The 19,919-nt window shown below is 43.9% G+C and overlaps 1 protein-coding gene across 4 annotated transcripts in view; it reads right to left on the reverse strand.

Annotated features, from left to right (window-relative positions):
• LOC137532258 (von Willebrand factor A domain-containing protein 5A-like) overlaps nt 1-19,919 on the reverse strand; it is a 176,233-nt gene that overhangs the window by 113,487 nt on the left and 42,827 nt on the right. For all 4 annotated transcript variants that reach the window (XM_068252575.1, XM_068252585.1, XM_068252565.1 and 1 more), the window contains 4 exons: nt 16,764-16,852; nt 8,720-8,864; nt 7,662-7,741; nt 2,544-2,658 (listed from right to left, as the gene is read on the reverse strand). In XM_068252575.1, the coding sequence (XP_068108676.1) occupies nt 2,544-2,658; nt 7,662-7,741; nt 8,720-8,864; nt 16,764-16,852 (429 nt within the window). The remainder of the gene's footprint in view (nt 1-2,543; nt 2,659-7,661; nt 7,742-8,719; nt 8,865-16,763; nt 16,853-19,919) is intronic.

Below are 19,919 nucleotides of genomic sequence, written 5' to 3' on the forward strand. Positions count from 1 at the left end.
CTGACCCCACCACAGCTTGCAACAACTGCACCATAGGGAAACATGGACATTAACTTGCACATCAGTTGTCCGTTCAGTTATAACTGACAGCAACAGATTAAGTGTAAAATGACCCCAAAGGCCTTCAGCCTCCAGAGAGACAAGTCTGACTAGATCTAGTCAGAACTGGAAGGAATCGTTAGAAGAAAATGGTGGGCTTCTAAGAAGAACTGACTGCAAGGCAAGTATGTAATATTCATTTGCAGGTACATCATGTGTTTATTTTAAATAATTTTACTCTGCTCAGGAATAATTTTACTTTCTTCAGAAAACTGACCAGTGTGTGGTGAAAATCGATGTGAAATGATTCTTTGTTCGATTTGAACAGAGACTGTAATCAATCTAAAACTTGGATTGTAGGATTGTATCTGAAGAGAGAAAATTCCCTAATTGACCCGTTTATGGGATCAATAATTACCTTTCAATTACTTACGATCATAAAAAGAGCATAAAAAGAGGACATCTGATAACAAAAATTGTACAGTTAATAGCCACTTTTAGAGGTATATAACTAATTGTTCTGTCACTATGGGGATTGTCACCAAGTGGTCTGTCACAGGAGTTATCAGTCACTATGGGGACTGCCACTAAGGGGTCTACCATAGGGATACATGCAACTACGAGGATTGCTACTTAGGGGTATATTTGTAGATTTTTACATGACCCGATGCCAAGTGGTCTTTCATAGGGGCTGTCACTATGGGGGGGCGGATCATCAAGTGGTCTGGATGGTGTACGGGTTAAAGGGCTCTGCCTTTGACATACCTTATTTTCGGGCTAGAGCTTATATTTCAAGCATGCTCAAAATTCTAGCTAGGTCTTATTTTCAGGGCAGGTCTTATTTTCAGGAAAAGAGGGTAGGAGACCAAAGTTCGAATCCTAGCTAAGGGTCAGTACCTATTCAGTAAGGAGTCATTGTGCAATACTCTCTAACACTCCCTAAGAGCCCTTATAGTGGCTGCAGCTCTTGAGCACTTAGAGTCCAACAGGAGAAAAGCACAAAACAAATGTTCTGACTATTATATTAATTAATATTAATTACATTATTGTCACAATGGGGATTGTTGCCAAGTGGTCTGCCTCAAAAGTATCTGTCACTATGGGGATTGTGGCCAAGTAGCTTGTCATAGGGGTATTTGTCACTATGGAGAATGCCACAAAAGAGTCTGTCACAGTGGTATTTGTCACTATGGGATTGTCACACAATTGTATCAGTCACTATGGGGACTATCTTCACTAAATTGCCAGCCTCTATGGGGATTATCTATACAGAGACATCTGTCACTACGGGGACTGCAACAAAGTGATCTTCTACAGGGCTATCTGTCACTATGGAGATTGTCACTAAGGTATCCAAGCAAGGAAGGGGTAGTTAACCCCCTTGGCGGTATGAAAAATACCGCCAGGGGGAAGCGCAGCAGTTTTTTTTAATTTTTTTTTTTTTTAAATCATGTAGCGAGCCGAGGGCTCGCTACATGATAGCCGCTGCTCAGCGGCATCCCCCCGCCCGCTTCGATCGCCTTCGGCGATCTCCGATCAGGAAATCCCGTTCGAAGAACGGGATTTCCTGGAGGGCTTCCCCCGTCGCCATGGCGACGGGGCGGGATGACGTCACCGACGTCGGGACGTCATTGGGAGTCCCGGGCCACCCCTCGGCGCTGCCTGGCACTGATTGGCCAGGCAGCGCACGGGGTCTGGGGGGGGGGGGGGCGCGCGCCGCACCGGATAGCGGCGATCGGGCGCGCGGCGGCGGCGATCGGGGTGCTGGCGCAGCTAGCAAAGTGCTAGCTGCGTCCAGCAAAAAAAAAATTATGTAAATCAGCCCAGCAGGGCCTGAGCGGCACCCTCCGGCGGCTTACCCCGTGTCACACACGGGGTTACCGCTAAGGAGGTTAAAGCTCACAAAAAGCTCATCTGCCAAGCTTTTGTATTGTCCTGTGAGGTATCTATACATGTTAATCAGGTTACGGCATCTTTTTTTCCGAGCTTAGTAAGCCCAGTTTGTCCGAACTTTCTTGGTGAGATCTTCCATCCCTCTGATTAATTTAGTTGCCAGTCTTTGTACTCTGTCTAAAAGGTCAATGTCCTGTCTATAGTGTGGTGCTCAAAACTGTATGCCTTACTCCAGATGTGGCCTCACAAGTGATTTTATAAAGAGGGAGTAGTATACTAGCATCTTGCGATATTATTTCCCATTTTATGCATCCCCGAATTTTATTTGCTTTAGCTACCGCTGCTTGGTATTGTGTATGATTACCTAACTTGTTAACAACTAGTATTCCTAAGTTTTTCTCCAAGTCTGATGTTCCCAGCTGTGCTGTGCTTTACCATTGGTACCTCCAAGGTGCATGACTTTACATTTATCAGCTAACAGACTGGGTTTAATTGCAATATTAGATTGGCACAATATCAGTGTTCACCATAGACTCTTTTCCCTAGATACACCACTGGGCATAATTATGTGTGAAGCCCGCATTATGGGCCTATATCTGAGACACGCTCACCTTGGGCTGCATGCGGTCTTTGCCGGTGATGAACTCAGCTGTTCCGCCTCCTGCCCGGGCCATGCCTTTAATGAGAGATGTGCTGGCTCCTTCACCAATCCCGAATGTGAAGCACCTGCCAAGGAACAAGAATGGTGAAGAATGGACTGACTCCGGACTATCTGATCTGAAGTCTAATAGATACCAAGGGAATCATGGGATAATTAAGAATGGCATTACTGTATACAGTGCTGCCCATAATTATTCATACGCCTGGCAAATTGTGACTTAAAATTACTTTTATTCAACCAGCAAGTAATTTTTTGACAGGAAATGACATAAGTGTCTCCCAGAAGATAATAAGAGGATGTACAAGAGGCATTATTGTGAGAAAAAAAACATTGCTCAGCTTTTGTTTACCTTTGAGCAAAAAGTGTCCAGTCCAAAATTATTCATACCCTTCTCAATAATCAATAGAAAAGCCTGTATTGGCTATTACAGAAATCAAACACTTCCTATCATTGCAGATCAGCTTTTTGCATGGCTCCACAGGTTTTTTTGCCCAATAATCTTTAGCAATGAGCTCCAAATCTACAGATTCTCAATTGTATTCAAGTCAGGACTCTGGCTGGGCCACTCCAAAACGTTAATGTTGTTGTCTGATAACCATTTCCGCACCACTTTTGCTGTGTGTTTTGGGTCATTGTCATGCTGAAATGTCCACTGGTGCCCAAGGCCAAGTTTCTCTGCAGACTGCCTGATGTTGTCATTGAGAATCCTTGTAAGATCTCGCCGCATATGGCGGCGGAATGCTGAGACCCACGCTGAGGCGCAAGCCTCTGGGTCTCGGTAAAGCTCTGACGTCAGTGGAGCGCATGGCGCTCCTTCCTTATTGGCCAAGCGACAGACGCGTCCTCAGTACACGCTCCGCCGCTGTAAACAATAGCAGCGTGTGTACCAGCGTGTCAGCTGACTTGCTGACACACCGCAAACTGATTGGTTGTTTTTGATTCCGTTACTTTTGATTGGTTAGTGCTAATATATAAGAAAGGTGAGCGCCCTCAGTCTTCACACATGATAGCCTATGCTGGGCTTGTAGCTGAGATTGCACTAACACCAAGAGCCTTGTCCTGCTGCAGTTTCTGTCTGTCTCTTGACCAAGCTTCTTGCAGATCTGATACCCTGTTGCCGACCCAGAGTGAACCTGACTACGTTTCTTCTGATCTTCTGTTATCGACCTGGCTTGTACCTGACTTTGCATCTTCTGGATTCCCTGTTGCCAAAACTCGGATTGTTAAAGGACCTTGCATGAACACTGCCTGCCCTGATCCCGGCCTGTTTTGACTTCGTATCTGTATTGTGATTATACTTTCGTCTGGATTGCCTCAGCCCATAGGCCTCAGGTGACTATTCAAATATACTGTGTCTGCATTATCTTGCTGTGTTTGGTGAATGCTATATGCCAGGTTGTATGCTACATCTACCTGCAGGGTTGTGTAGTTTGTTGTTAGGTAGGAGTGTACGCAGGTGTTAGGGCTGGGTTATAGGTCAGTCATATGAGCATACAGTTTGACCTATAGCAATTAGCCAGACAAGTCTGAGAATCCTCATGTATTACTCTTTTTTCATGGTGCTGTTTACTGTGATTAGATTCCCTGGTCCATAGGCTGAAAAACACCCCCAAAGCATTAGGTTCCCACCACTATGTATGACAGTGTGGGTGGTGTTCTTTGGGTTGAAGGCTTCTCCTTTTTTTATGCCAAATTAAGGAAACATCATTGACCACACAATTTTAACCATAACACAGAAGATCAGAAGTCTTCTTCTTTGTCCAGATGAGCATTTGCAAAGGCCAAGTGAGCTTTTGTGTGCCTAATCTTGAGAAGTGGCATCCACCTTGGTCTGCAACAGTGGAACCCAGCAGTGTGCAGTGTCCGTTGGATGCCCTGTCTTCAGACATTGCCGCCAGCAGAGCCCAGATTCACCTGGATGGCCTTTGGCCTTGGTGGTGATCCTTGGATTATTTTTCACCTCTCCCACTATCATCCTGGCCAGCACAGGTGTCACTTTTGGCTTTGGCTTCCAACCACGTCCTCTGAGATTTTCCACAGTGCGGAACATCTTGTATTTTTTAATTATACTTTGTACTGTAGCCACTGGAACTTGAAAACATTTAGAAATGGCCTTGTAGCCCTTTCCAGACTTGTGAGCAGCCACAACACGCAGCCGCAGGTTCTCACTGAGCTCTTTTGTCTTAGCCATGACTGTCCAGAAACCAACTGCAGAGAGCTGCTGTTTTTCACCTGTTGAGTTGATTAAAACAGGTGTTCCCAATTAATCAGGGTAATTAGGATGCTTTAGAACAGCTTGGACTATTTGGGATGGTATAGAACTTTGGATTTTCCCACAGACTGTGACAGTTTGTGAAAGGTATGAATAATTTTGGACTGGACACTTTTAGTTCAAATGTAAATAAAAGTTGACATTTTTTTCCACAATAATGCCTCTTGTACATTGTCTCATTATCTTTTGGAGACACTTATGTCATTTCCCATCAAAAAATGACTTCCTGGTTGAAAAAAAGTTACTTTAACTACTTTGGCCTCCTGGACGTACTAGCTACGCCCAGGAGGCCATGTGCGCGTCCGCGCGCTCCCAGCCGCGGATCGTTAGCCCACGAATCAGTGCATCGGGCTATGGTGCCCGATCACTGATTCCTCTCCCCCGCAGAAAAAGCGACAGCTTCTCTCAGAAGCTCCGCTTTTTCTGGCAGTTGCGTCCCCCATACGTCCCTCTAAGCGTATGTTACGATTAGAGTGACGTCATGTAAACAAACTCATGGCCGCCATCTTGTGGCCAAAAAGTAAAACTACAACTAAAAGTAAAAAAAAAAAACCTTAACACACATTTACATTATAAAAGTTCTGTTTACATCCCACCCTCCCAAAAAATACCCAAATAAAATGTTTAATATATATATAAAAAAACAAACAAACATTACAATAATAAAAAAAAAACATGTAAATATTTACCTAAGGGTCTAAACTTTTTAAATATCAATGTAAAGATGAAATATTTCTATACTTTTTTTATTTTAAACTTGTAAATAGTGATCGATGCAAAACAGAGAAAATGCACCTTTATTTCCAAATAAAATTATGTCCCTATAACAATGTATGGCGATAATATTTTAACGGTGTAATAACCAGGACATATGGGCAAATACAATACGTGAGTTTTAATTATGGAGGCATGTATTATTTTAAAACTATAATGGCTGAAAACTGAGAAATAATGAATTTTTTCTGTTTTTCTCTTATTCTTCCTGTTATAATGCATTTACAGTAATGTGGCTCTTAGCAAAATGTACCACCCAAAGAAAGCCTAATTGGTGGCGAAAAAAACAAGATATAGATCAGTTCATTCTGATAAGTAGTGATAAAGTTATAGGCTAATGAATGGGAGGTGAACATTGCTTGGATGCATAAAGTGAAAACGACTGAAGGCTGAAGTGGTTAATGGAAACCAGAGATGAACGCTTTGGCACAAAATAAACATATCACCTGATAGATTTTACAAAATAAACATACCTGGTATTTTCGCCACTCTGGTGTGCAGTTTTTTGTGTGTTTTTTTACTAAAACTCCATGCAAAACACAGTTCTTCAGAAAAGCATATTATTTAGTGGGCTGTGTGCAAAATGAAATCTCCATTTCTAAAAATTTCTTATGACTAACAAATATAGATTTGAAAAAAAAAGTCAATTTTCCTCGGTACCAGCAGCTCCTCCCATCTCATAACAAGCTCTCTGTGATGTTGCCAGTATAAATAACAGGGAAGCAGAGCCAGAAGGGGGCAGGATTGGGCTTGAAAAGACATCAGAGAAGACAGACTCAGCTATAATGATTCCTGAGCAAAGCCAGACTGAATGCTCAGTCGGGGATTTTATCAGGGCTGATAACAAGCAGGCTGAGCAGTGAAGGATGAAACAGAGAGCAGGGTAGGTGTTTTCTCTAATGTTCCCACTGATATATATGGTACATGAGGGTGCTTCATCTCTGGTTCACTTTAATTCAAAATTTGCCAGGGGTATGAATAATTATGGGCAACACTGTAGCAGCCATGACAGTTCTGCACATTTATCCTTCTGCAGATCGTAGCAGAACATCCAGTAGAATAGATTGCAGTCATCTGGAGTAAAGAGCAACTAAATCCAAAACCTTCTGTTAATTGAAGCCAGAACAGGAAAGGGTTCATAACCTCAGAAAGGTCTTTAGCGCTGTCTGCCTGGCTGAAGCCCTCTTCTCCCGCCTCCTCTTTACTAGCGACGCATCATGTGACTCTCACTCATAAATAGACCAGAACTAGTGGCTTTCCACTGGCCTGAAAGCACTGTCAGTCACTGTGACGTCAGCGTGTTTGTGCCAGTGTAAAAGTGCACAGTTCTGGTCCATTTATAAGTGACTCGTTAGCTGTTGACACGGTGGTAGGAAAGAGGAGGTGCCAGCTGTTGTCACCGTGGTAGGAAAGAGGAGGCGGGGAGGAGCTGTGCAGAACTTCCCTCTGCACGGCCCTCTCTGCTTTAAACCACTTGAGGACCAGAGGTTTATACCCCCCTAGTGAGCAGGCCGTATTTTACAATTCAACACTTCACAACTTTAATGATTTATTGCTCGGTCATACAACTTAGCACCCAAATAAATGTTACCCCCTTTTCTTCTCACAAATAGAGCTTTCTTTTCGTGGTATTTGATTGCTGCTGTGATTTATTTTTATTTTTTTTAATTAATAAAAAATGTATGACATTTTTTTCAAAAAAATGTTTTTTATCCCCCTGTTATAATTTAAGTAGGCCTCAGTTATTATTATGACTGAGTTAGTCAAAAAGGCTTGAGGAGCAGACCTGCCCTTTAAGGGGATTTTCTCTTAGAGCCAAAGTTCTAAAGGAGAAACCTGAATTCTCAGGTTGATTCAAAACAAATAATTCTAAACTAACCATTCTAATGTGCAGTTATGACTGCTTCTATCTTATAGTTATGTGTTTTTTTTTCATTGTTGGCTCGGTTTTGAGTGTTTAAGTTTTGAAATAGGAGTTCTTCAAAATGGGGGAAAAAAAAAAGATATTGTATGTAACCTTACCGATGCTTCTGGGCATTCTTCTGAACCTCGGTAATAACTTGCTTTGTGTTTTCGACTTCTCCATCCGTGAAGACAAAAAGCTGAGAAGACACATGGGAGGAGCTCAGACGCATGGGAGGAGCTGAGACACATGGGAGGAGCTCAGACGCATGGGAGGAGCCCAGACATATTGTAGAAGAAACAAAAACACATAGCTCCCAACTGTCCCTCTTTTGAAGGGACAGTCCCTTTTGAGAAGCCCTGTCCCTCTGTCCCTCTTTCAGGACTTTGTCCCTCTTTCTATGTAAATGTATATATTTATCTACTAAAAATGTGTTTGATTGACTCTAAACTTTATTCCCATCCTTTAAATTGATATATTACTAATTTTAAAATGTTAATATGAAGGAAAATGAACCAGGATAGAAAGGACCATTGTGGTTTGAATTATAAAAACATTTTTCTTATGAAATCTTTATGATATGCGTGACTAGGAGTGTCCTGGGGGCGTGATCAGGGGTGTGGCAGGGGCGTGGCTTAAGTGTCCCTCTTTCTCATCTCAAAAAGTTGGGAGGTATGTAAACATATCATAGGAGGAGAACAGGCACAATGTTGGAGCAGCAGACACTTTTGAAGGACAGACATCATGGGAGGAGCACAGTCACATTGTGGGAGGACTAAAGACATTGTGGGAGAAGCACAGACACATCATGGGAGGAGTACAGACATTGTGGGAGAAGCACAGACACATCATGGGAGGAGTACAGACACATCATGGGAGGAGTACAGACACATTGTGGGAGGAGCACAGACATCATGGGAGGAGCACAGACACATTGTGGGAGGAGCACAGACACATCGTGGGAAGAGAACAGCAATAGACAGTGACACACACAAATGTCTTACACTTCTGATTTCTGAATTTAACATGTATTCCAAAGGTAGAAACAATCAGGTGATGTAAAAATTCACAGAAAATGTTTGTTTATGGAATTCTCATATTAATGGCTGCTGTGCTTAGTGACTCTGTGACAGGAGCCTGTTTTTCTTAGTATGAAACACTTTACAGCCTGGCTCACCTGTCGGGGGTGGTCGGCTCTGCAGCCGGTTTTGTAGATTTTCTGGAGGGGTTGAAGAATTTCCGTTCCTCCAAAGTCGGCTTCCATCTCATTGACTTTCTTCACCGTCTCCTCCATGGACTTCTGGGTGTACTCCACACTCTCTCTGGGGGGACACAAATAGTAAGGACATGGTGACCTAGATATAGCGCTACCTCACTCTTACAGCACATGTACACCGCATATTCGGCACTATAACTGCATTTCTGAAGCATCTGACTTCACCACTCTGCGATCGGGTGGCTATGGCCCCTTTAAGACCAGAGCCATCCATGCGATTGCTGTGATTGAAAAAGTGGGGGGAAAGGCTGCGCATCCCTAGACACATGCTGCAATTGAATGGTTAATCGCATAGGCATACACCGCCTCTATTAGACTGAAAAATGCATGCCCTGCATCCAAAACAATGCTAACATTTATTACACTAGGAGGAACTTTAGCTTCCAATATGGTTTGCATGCAAAGTATATTATACTAGACACTTGCGCCACGTTGAGGCAGACCTCCGGGCAAGTGACCTAAACTAAATTTAAAACCTCGGGAGCAGCTAAGCAAAAAAAAAAAACGTATAACTTACATTTTGTTGGGGAGCGAGGAGAACGCCAGCGCATACCACTAAGGCTGCTGTGATTGGCTGACTGCAATCACAGGGTCAGGAGCCAACAAAATTGGCTCCTGCCTGATATATGGAAGCCCCGCTGTCGAGCAGGTGCAGCATCACGTTTCTTGGCAGAAAAAACTGGCTACAAACAGGGTGTAGATTTCAATCACTGCCATGTGGAAGCGGTTAAACAAAGTTTGAATTTTGAACAGAGATCTTCTTCATGTAAAATGCATTAAGAATTGCATCTGACTTGCGTTGTGCTTCTCCATCTCTGCTTTTGGATTTAGTTCCTGAAGGAACTTAAAGGGAAACTGAGATGGGCCCAAAGCAATACAATATACATAACTGGAGCTTCCTCCCGCCTAATCGCTACTACGCTGTCCTCTTCTGACTGCTGGTTTGCCTGGAATCGGCCCTGGAAAGTCCTCCGGTCCGGGGCCAATAGCACATGCTTGGGGCTCCCGCCGCATTCACGTTGCGGGAGCATTGTGCGCCTGTGCAGTACTAGTGTGCAGGTGCAAAACGCTCCCGGTGACAATAGCAAGACAGCGGAGTGCACCTGGCCGGACTGCACCGTCTGGAGGATTGTCCGGCTCCAATTATGGATGAACGGGCAGTCAGAAGAGGATGGCGTGGGAACAATCTGGCCAGAGGGGGCTGGAGGAAGCCCCAGGTACGTATATTTTATTGCTGTGGTCCCGTCTCAGGTACACTTTAAGCCTGGTACACACATTTAGTTTTAACTGGCCAATGACCGGCTCATATTACCACTTCCATGTAGTATGAGGGCTAATGAATTTTGAATATTATGAACAGATTGTGCAGGTAAGATCTCATACTACATGGAAGTGCTAACATTGGCCAATCATTGGCCTATCAAAATCAGATGAGTGTACCAGGCTTTATACAGCTGTGAGTGTACCAGGCTTTAGACCAGTGGTCCTCAAACTAAGGCCCGTGGGCCGAATGTGGCCCCCTGAGGCTTTTTTACCGGCCCCCCACACAAAAAAAATTATTATAGATGCGGTCAGCTACATCTTTAAATATTGGTGGTCCACATATAGAAAGCAGTAATTCGCTGGTTTCCAATCAAATTCTACAACAGGTGACTCTGCTGTCCAATTGGGCTGCAGGTTGTCCCCTGGGTATGCTTCACTGTCTGGCCTGCAAAGACTTCTACATCATTTTATGTATAGTCCAGCCCCCCAGCAGTCTGAAGTATGTTGACCCGGCCCTTGACCCAAAATGTTTGGGGACCCCTGCTTTAGACAGCTGTGAAAGTCCTGCCCCTGGAGGCAGAAGCCACACCCCCATCTTGGAAGGCCCCATGGCAACAACACAATCAACATCCCTGTTCATCAGAAGGAACAGGTCAACCTTTTGACAGGCAAAAGCCAATGAGGTGACATTACTGTTGTTTACAAGTAGGGGGCAGTAGGTAAATGATGCCGGATCCCACAATTCCAGCTGAAGCGGGGCTCCAACCTGCAGCCTTGTGGGTACATTTACTTGTCACAGCCTCTCCTCCATTCACAGATTCTTACTCCTCTAAGCAGCTCAAGGCGAGCACTTAGATGTAGGATGACACTGATCCTTACAGCATTAAGGTCAGCCGTACTATCCCAGGAGAAAAAATCCACATTTATAAGTAGATAAATACTTCGTCTACTTACATAAAAGATGTTCTGTATTGTCCACGTTTTTATTTCAGTGAAGTTTATATAGCAAACTAGCTGATTACCCGGCGTTGCCCGGGTATATATTGGGCTGGTGTTGGCTCCGCTCACTTTTTCTAAGCCTAACACACAAACACTCAATGACCAAGTTTGTGAGCTTTGGCATCAATCATTCGTATATTCATATAGAAATTAAACAAATCAGATTGGCTGTTTGTGGCTTCACCCCCTCTCCAGCATTTCAACCCCAGTCACCCAATGACCAACTGTACCGTGTTTGAGGCATCTGCTATTACCAGTGTAAAAATGGCAGCAATTTAAATATTCCCCTTGAAACAGGTGGATATTGATTGATTATTATAGGCTCCACCCACTTTCCTGAATATTAAACTCAGTCACTCAGTGATCATCTGGGCAAAGTTTGACAACCCTGCCATTAACGGTGTAAGAAGGGCTGCAGTTTATATTTTCCCTGTGAAATTTGTTTTTGGCTCCACCCACTTTTTTGTAACCTGGACACACAGTCACTCAATGACCAAGTTTGTGTGCTTTGGGGTCCTTGGCATCAATAATTTGTATTTTCCCAGTATAATGGAACAAATCTTATTGGCTGTTTGTGTCTCTGCCCCTTTTTCTGAATTTGAACCCCAGTGACCCAATGATTAACTGTACCAGGTTTGAGGCTTGTGCCACTAACAGTGCCAGAATGGCAGCAATTTTAATATTTCCCCTGAAAATCAACAGGTGAATTTTGATTGACTTTGTTAGGCTCCACCCACTTTTCTGAATATTAATCCCAGTCCCAGTAACCAACTGTGCAAAGTTTGAGAACCCTGCCATTAACAGCGAAGTAGGGCTGCAGTTTACATTTTCCCAGGGAAATCTGTTTTTGACTCCCCCAGTTTTTGCAACCTTGACACACAGTCACTTAATGACCAAGTTTGTGAGCTTTCGGGTTCCTGGCTTCAAAATTGTGTGAATGGAAGCAGTTTATCCAGCAAGGAAATCTGCAGTGGCGTAGCTAAGGAGCTATTGGCCTCGGTGTAAGTTTTACATGGGGCCCCCTAAGCACTTTATGCATAACAATTGATACAGTGCACCAAAACCTGCCAAGGATTTCCACAGTGTTGGAGGTGCAATTAGGGGATGGGAAACAGTATGTTAATGATTACTACTATTTAAATCATCTACAGAAGTGATTATTACCAGCACAGGGCCAATAGAGAGCTAATATTGTGCTTGAGGGAGGGCCCCTTGGGGCCCCTCTGACCCAAGGGCCCCGATGCGGTCGCCACTGGAAATCTGATCCGATGCAACCCCTATTGCTACGCCACTGGAAATCTGATTTTGGCTCTGCCCCTTTAGTGAATTTGCGCCCCAGTCACTTAATGACTGACTGTAGCAGGTTTGAGGCCTCTGCCATTAACAGTGTAACAATGGCAGCAATTTACATATTCCCCTTGAAAATCAATAGGTGAATTTTGATTGCCTGTTGTAGGCTCCACCTACTTCTCTAAATATTAATCCCAGTCACCCAGTGACCAACTGTGTCAAGTTTGAGAACCCTGCCATTAACAGTGTAAGAATGGCTGCAGTTTATATTTTCCCATGTAAAAAGTTAGTTGTTTTTGGCTCCACCCACTATTTCTAACCTTGACATACAGTCACTCAATGACCAGGTTTATGAGCTTTGGGGTCCTTGGCATCAATAAGTTGCAATTTCCCATTGAAATTAAAGAAATCTGATTGGCTGTTTGTAGCCTGCCTTCTTTTCAGAATTCAAACCCCAGCCTCCCAGTGACTGACTGTACCAGATTTGAGGCCTCTGCCATTCAGTGTAAGAATGGCAGCAATGTAAATATTCCCCTTGAAAATCAAAAGGTGAATTTGGATTGGCTGTTGTAGGCTCCACCCACTTTCCTGAATATTAATCCCAGTCACCCAGTGGCCAACTGTGTCAAGTTTGAGAACCCTGCCAAAAACAGAATGACTGAAATCAATGTAACAAATCTGATTGGCTGTTTGTGGCTCCACCCCCTTTAGTGAATGTGGACCCCAGTCACCCAGTGACTGACTGTACCAGGTTTGAGGCTTGTGCCATTAACAGTGTAAGAATGGTAGCAATGTAAATATTCCTCTTGAAAATCAATAGGTGCATTTTGATTGGCTGTTGTAGGTTCCTCCCACTTTCTAAATATTAATCCCAGTCAGCCAGTGGCCAATTGTGTAAAGTTTGGGAACCCTGCCATTAACAGTGTAAGAATGGCTGCAGTTTATATTTTCCCATGTAAAAAAAATTAGTTGTTGGTGTTCCCCACTTATTCTAACCTTGACATACAGTCACTAAATTATCAAGTTTATGAGCTTTGGGCTCCTTAGTATCAATAATTTATATGTTCTTATTAAAAAATAAACAGATCTGATTGGCTGTTTGTGGCTCCACCCTCTTTCTAAATTTGAACCCCCGTCACCCAGTGACCAACTGTAGCAGGTTTGAGGCATCGTGAGGAAAGAGGGAATATCCGCACTCCAATGTAATAATGCTAGATGTGCTCGGGTCAATAAAGAATTGTATGAAATTTAAGAAAGAAAGCGGCCCTTTAGATAAGCACCATCCAGCTAGGAATGATATTAAATCACAAAATATCTTTATTGTATGTACACAATTATCAAACACAGCACATGGTTCATATGGAGCATGTAAACAATATCATGATGCTAATAAATTAGCCCATATGCCAATAGCCAATGCAAAAAATAAAAACAATTAAAAACAACACATAATCGCACAGCCAAGCCATATCATAATTATTGCACAACCCCACAATAAGGTCAATCAATTAATACGTATAAATATGTGTGTATATGGAGATATATATATATATATATATATATATATATATATATATATCCATATACACACATATTCATACGTATTAATTGATTGACCTTATTGTGGGGTTGTGCAATAATTATGATATGGCTTAGCTGTGCGATTATGTGTTATTTTTAATTGTGACCAATGACCAACTGTACCAGGTTTGAGGCTTGTGCCATTAGCAGTGCAAGAATGGCAGCAATTTGAATATTCTCCTTGAAAAGCGACATGTGATTGTTGATTGGCATTTTTAGGCTCCACCCACTTTTCTGAATATTAATCCCAGTCACCCAGTGACCAGCTATGCTAAGTTTGAGAACCCTGCCATTAACAGTGAAGAAGGGCTGCAGTTTACAATTCCCCAGTAAAATCTGTTTTTAACTCCACCCACTTTTTGTAACCTGGACACACAGTCACTACTCAATGACCAAGTTTGTGAGCTTTTGGGTTCCTGGCATCAAAATTGTGCTAATGAAAGCAGTTTATCCAGCAAAAAAATCTGGCTGTTTTTGGCTCCGCCCCTTTACTGAATTTGAACCCCAGACACTTAACGACCGACTGTAGCAGGTTTGAGGCCTCTGCCATTAACAGTGTAAGAATGGCTGCAGTTTCAATATTCCCCTTGAAAATCAAAAGGTGAATTTTGATTGGCTGCTGTAGGCTCCACCCATTTTCCTGAATATTCGTCTCAGTCACCCAGTGTCCAACTGTTTGACGTTTGAGAACCCTGCCAATAACAGAATGGCTGAAATCAATCTAACAAATTTGATTGGCTGTTTGTGGCTCCACCCCTTTAGAGAATTTGGACCCCAGTCATCCAATGACTGACTGTATCTGGTTTGAGACCTCTGCCATTTATAGTGTAAGAATGGTAGCAATGTGAATATTCCCCTTGAAAATCAATAGGTGAATTTTGATTGGCTGTTGTAGGCTCCACCCACATTTCTGAACATTCATCCCAGTCACCCAGTGGCCAATTGTGTCAAGTTTGGGAACCCTGCCATGTTAAAAATGTAGTTGTTGGCACCGCCCACTTTTTCTAACCTTGACATACAGTCACTCAATTATCAAGTTTATCAGCTTTGGGGTCCTTGGTATCAATACTTTGTATATTCCCAGTTAAAAATAAACAAATCTTATTGGCTGTTTGTGGCCCCGCCCCCTTTCTGAATTTGCGCCCTAGTCACCCAGTAACCAACTGTACCAGATTTGAGGCATCTGCTTTAAACAGTATAAGAGAATGGTAGCAGCTTAAATATTCCCTTTGAAAATCAAAAGGTGAATTTTTATTGGCTGTTGTAGGCTCCACCCACCTTTCAAAATCTTAATCTTAGTCACCCAATGACCAACTGTGCAAAGTTTGAGAACCCTGCCATTAACGGTGTAAGAATGGCTGCAGTTTATACTTACCCAGTAAAAGTTGTTTTTGGCTCCACCCACTTTTTGTAACCTTGACACACAGTCACTCAATGACCAAGTTTTTGAGCTTTCAGGTTCCTGGCATCAAAAATGTGTGAATGGAAGCAGTTTATCCACCAAGGAAATCTGATTGGCTGTTTGTGGCCTCGCCCCTTTAGTGAATTTGGACACCAGTTACCCAAAGACAGACTGTATCAAGTTTGAAGCCTCTGCCATTAACCGTGTAAGAATAGCAGCAGTTTAAATATTCCCCTTGAAAATCAATAGGTGAATTTTGATTGGCTGTTGTAGGCTCCACCCATTTTCTTGAATCTTAATCTCATTCACCCAGTGACCAAGTGTGGCAAGTTTGAGAGCCCTGCGATTAACAGTCTAAGAATGGCTGCAGTTTACATTTTCCCATTTAAAATGAACGGCTGAAATTTGATTGGCTGTTTTATGCTCCACCCACTTTTCCTGGATTTGTAACCTCGGTCACCAGGTGACCAACTGTGCCAGGTGTGGGGACTCTGGCTTGATTACTGTGAGAATGGCAGCCTTCTACATTTTTTCCATTGACTTGAATGGGTGAAATCTGATTTGCTGTTTGTAGCTCCGCCCACGTGTGCAGGGGGGGGCACGAGACCCCCAGAACATATCATCCCAGGTAGTAAGGGATCTGTTTACCAAGTTTCGTCCAAATCGGTCAAGCCGTTTTCGAGTGATCGCGGCACATATATATATATATATATATAGAGGGAGAGAGAGAGAGAGAGAGAGAAAACCGTTTTAGGCATTTTCTATTTTTATTGCCTCTGACTGAAGCCAATCCTGATGTAATTTCCTCCCTTACTCTTTTTTTTCTCCTAGAAACCACACTGTCACATCTAGCTTGCTTTGTAAAGACATGTAAGCATAGCATAGATTATATTTTAGCAGCTTCTGCAGCGGGGTGAGGTGTATTTCCCTTCTCAGCCTCACGCTGAATTGCCCTCAGCCAATCAGTGAGGAGCAGGAATATGGGAGGAGAGATGATCTTCCCACTCCCCAGCAATATACCAGAATAGAGACAGGCTGACTGAGATAGATTTATCACAGCAGAAACATTTACGGTTATACTGGAATGCTTCCAATGCAGGGTCAGGCTTTAGACTGCATAATAAAAACAGAGCAGTGGGTAAATGGATTTTATGGCTGACAATCCCACTTTAAATATTTTATTAATGATGCCTCCTACTTGTTTAGAGATATAAAATGTTTATCCTACCCCCAATCTTTTTTATTATTATATATATATATTTTTCATTTTTGTCCTCATCATTTAATTAAATACCTTTTCTGGTTGTCTAGGGCAACAGTCTCTGGCTAGGATTGGCTTATTAAATTGGACCTGCCCACATAAAAATTATACAACAGAAAATATGACCTTGTAAATGTAGTTCTACTCACGGGAAGAAAGATTCAAAATGGCTGCCAAAGCCGTAGATGTTAAAGAAGCAGCCGAGGGGTAAACTCTTCATGAGAAGAACCAGCGTCTCCTGGAGCAGAAAGAGAGAGGATGGGTGACTGAAGGGGTTGGGCAACACAACATTTACACAAGAATAATCAGGTTTGTACTTGTACTTTGTCATCAACACATTGCATATTTAAGGTAAGATGTTTGAACCTTCCTGCATTTTAAAAGGCTCTCTCGTGTTTCTGTCCATGGCAATTTCCATGACTTCCTGCGTAGACAGGAAGAGGAGGAGCACCTCCAACACCATAAAAAGCAGAAAGGAGTAAAACCTTTTACTTTTGCAGAGGGGAAGAGGCGGAACCTCCAACAAGATTTTATTGATGTAACTCAATTTTTGCCCCAGTTACGAGCAGTTTTCACATAAATGCCACATAAAGCTCAACGGAGGTCACAGGGACAGGAGAGAAAGGGAGACTTTCCCCATTGAGTTTAAGGACAGCAATCAAACTTTCCAGACGTAACAACTTTTCACACTTTCCAAACCAAAAAATAATTTAGGTTTTACCCGGAGCCTCTCCGCAGCCCACTCTCCAAAAATTATTCAGAATTCCAAGCTCCCTACCGCCTCGTGCTGGGACCTGAGCAATGTCAAGCAAGGAACTGCCTGTTAGCGTGTGAGGTATGGTAGGGTGTTTGGGGTCCCCAAGCTGCTACGGAGGCCTGACAGGAACCCAGAATATGATGGCTAAAGTGAAGCAAAGACTGTGTGGAGTTGCTGGTTTGCCATCAGAAGCCTCCTTGAGTGGTGGAACAAGGAACGGGCATGTACTTGTGTAGCCCAAGGTTGACCAAAACTAGCATCTCTGCCTTGCTGTAAAGCTAAATTCCAAATTCTTAAAGGACATCTGAAGTGAAAATAAACTAATGAAATAAACAATCGTATCTTCACTAGAGTTGGGCCGAACGGCTCGCCTGCGAACGATTCCATGCGAACTTCCGTGGTTCGCGTTCGCGTCCCGCAGGCGAACCTTTGCGGAAGTTCGGTTCGCCCCATAATGCACATGGAGGGTCAACTTTGACCCTCTACATCACAGTCAGCAGGCCCAGTGTAGCCAATTAGGCTACACTAGCCCCTGGAGCCCCACCCCCCTTATATAAGGCAGGCAGCGGCGGCCATTACGGTCACTTGTGTGCCTGCATTAGTGAGAGTAGGGCGAGCTGCTGCAGACTGTCTCTCATAGGGAAAGATTAGTTAGGCTTAGTTTGTTCCTGGCTGCATACCTGTTCTGTGAACCCACCACTGCATACCTGTACTGTGAACCCACCACTGCATACCTGTTCAGTGAACCCACCACTGCATACCTGTTCTGTGAACCCACCACTGCATACCTGTACTGTGAACCCACCACTGCATACCTGTTCTGTGAACCCACCACTGCATACCTGTTCAGTGAACCTGCCACTGCATACCTGTTCTGTGAACCCACCACTGCATACCTGTTCTGTGAACCCACCACTGCATACCTGTTCAGTGAACCTGCCACTGCATACCTGTTCTGTGAACCCACCACTGCATACCTGTTCTGTGAACCCACCACTGCATACCTGTTCTGTGAACCCACCACTGCATACCTGTTCAGTGAACCTGCCACTGCATACCTGTTCAGTGAACCCACCACTGCATATCTGTTCTGTGAACCCACCACTGCATACCTGTTCAGTGAACCTGCCACTGCATACCTGTTCTGTGAACCCACCACTGCATACCTGTTCAGTGAACCCACCACTGCATACCTGTTCAGTGAACCCACCACTGCATACCTGTTGTGTTCAGTGAACCTGCCACTGCATACCTGTTCTGTGAACCCGCCACTGCATACCTGTTCTGTTCAGTGAACACGCCACTGTATACCTGTTCAGTGAACCCGCCACTGCATACCTGTTCTGTTCAGTGAACCTGCCACTGCATACCTGTTCTGTGAACCCGCCACTGTATACCTGTACTGTTCAGTGAACCCGCCACTGCATACCTGTTCTGTTCAGTGGACCCGCTACTGTATACCTGTTCTGTTCAGTGAACCCGCCACTGCATACCTGTTCTGTTCAGTGAACCCACCACTGTATACCTGTTCTGTTCAGTGAACACGCCACTGTATACCTGTTCAGTGAACCCGCCACTGCATACCTGTTCTGTTCAGTGAACCTGCCACTGCATACCTGTTCTGTGAACCCGCCACTGTATACCTGTACTGTTCAGTGAACCCGCCACTGCATACCTGTTCTGTTCAGTGGACCCGCTACTGTATACCTGTTCTGTTCAGTGAACCTGCCACTACATACCTGTTCTGTTCAGTGAACCCGCTACTGTATACCTGTTCTGTTCAGTGAACCCGCCACTGCATACCTGTTCTGTTCAGTGGACCCGCCACTGTATACCTGTTCAGTGAACCCGCCACTGCATACCTGTTGTGTTCAGTGAACCTGCCACTGCATACCTGTTCTGTGAACCCGCCACTGCATACCTGTTCTGTTCAGTGGACCCGCCACTGTATACCTGTTCTGTTCAGTGAACCCGCCACTGCATACCTGTTCTGTTCAGTGAACCTGCCACTGCATACCTGTTCTGTGAACCCGCCACTGTATACCTGTTCTGTTCAGTGAACCAACCGCATCAGTGCGCATACCTGTGCAGTTAAGTGAACTCACCTACCTACGTGAGTGCACGCAGTGTGATATACCACTCCGTGCATACCCGATATGGACAAAACAGGTAGAGGAAGAGGTAGTGCCAGAGCCAGAGGAAGGCCACCCGGCAGGTCTGCGCGAGGTCGTGTAAATGTAATTTCGTGTGGACCTGGCCCACAGTACAGTGCTCGGAAGAAGGCACGTCCCATCACCGCCCAAGATTGTCAGGACGTGGTTGAGTATTTAGCGACACAGAACACCTCATCTTGCTCAGCCACCAGTGCTACTACTAGCACCACTTCCGCTGCATTTGACACTTCGCAAGAATTATTTAGTGTTGAAATCACTGATGCACAGCCATTGTTGTTAGAGCCAGATGAATTTTCACCAGCTCATATGTCTGAGTTACGCGGCAACACTATGGATGTAACGTGTAAGGAGGATGAAGGACCTACTGATGGTGC

The sequence above is a fragment of the Hyperolius riggenbachi genome, chromosome 1 (assembly GCF_040937935.1).
Source record: "Hyperolius riggenbachi isolate aHypRig1 chromosome 1, aHypRig1.pri, whole genome shotgun sequence".
Classification (NCBI taxonomy): Eukaryota; Metazoa; Chordata; class Amphibia; order Anura; family Hyperoliidae; genus Hyperolius; species Hyperolius riggenbachi.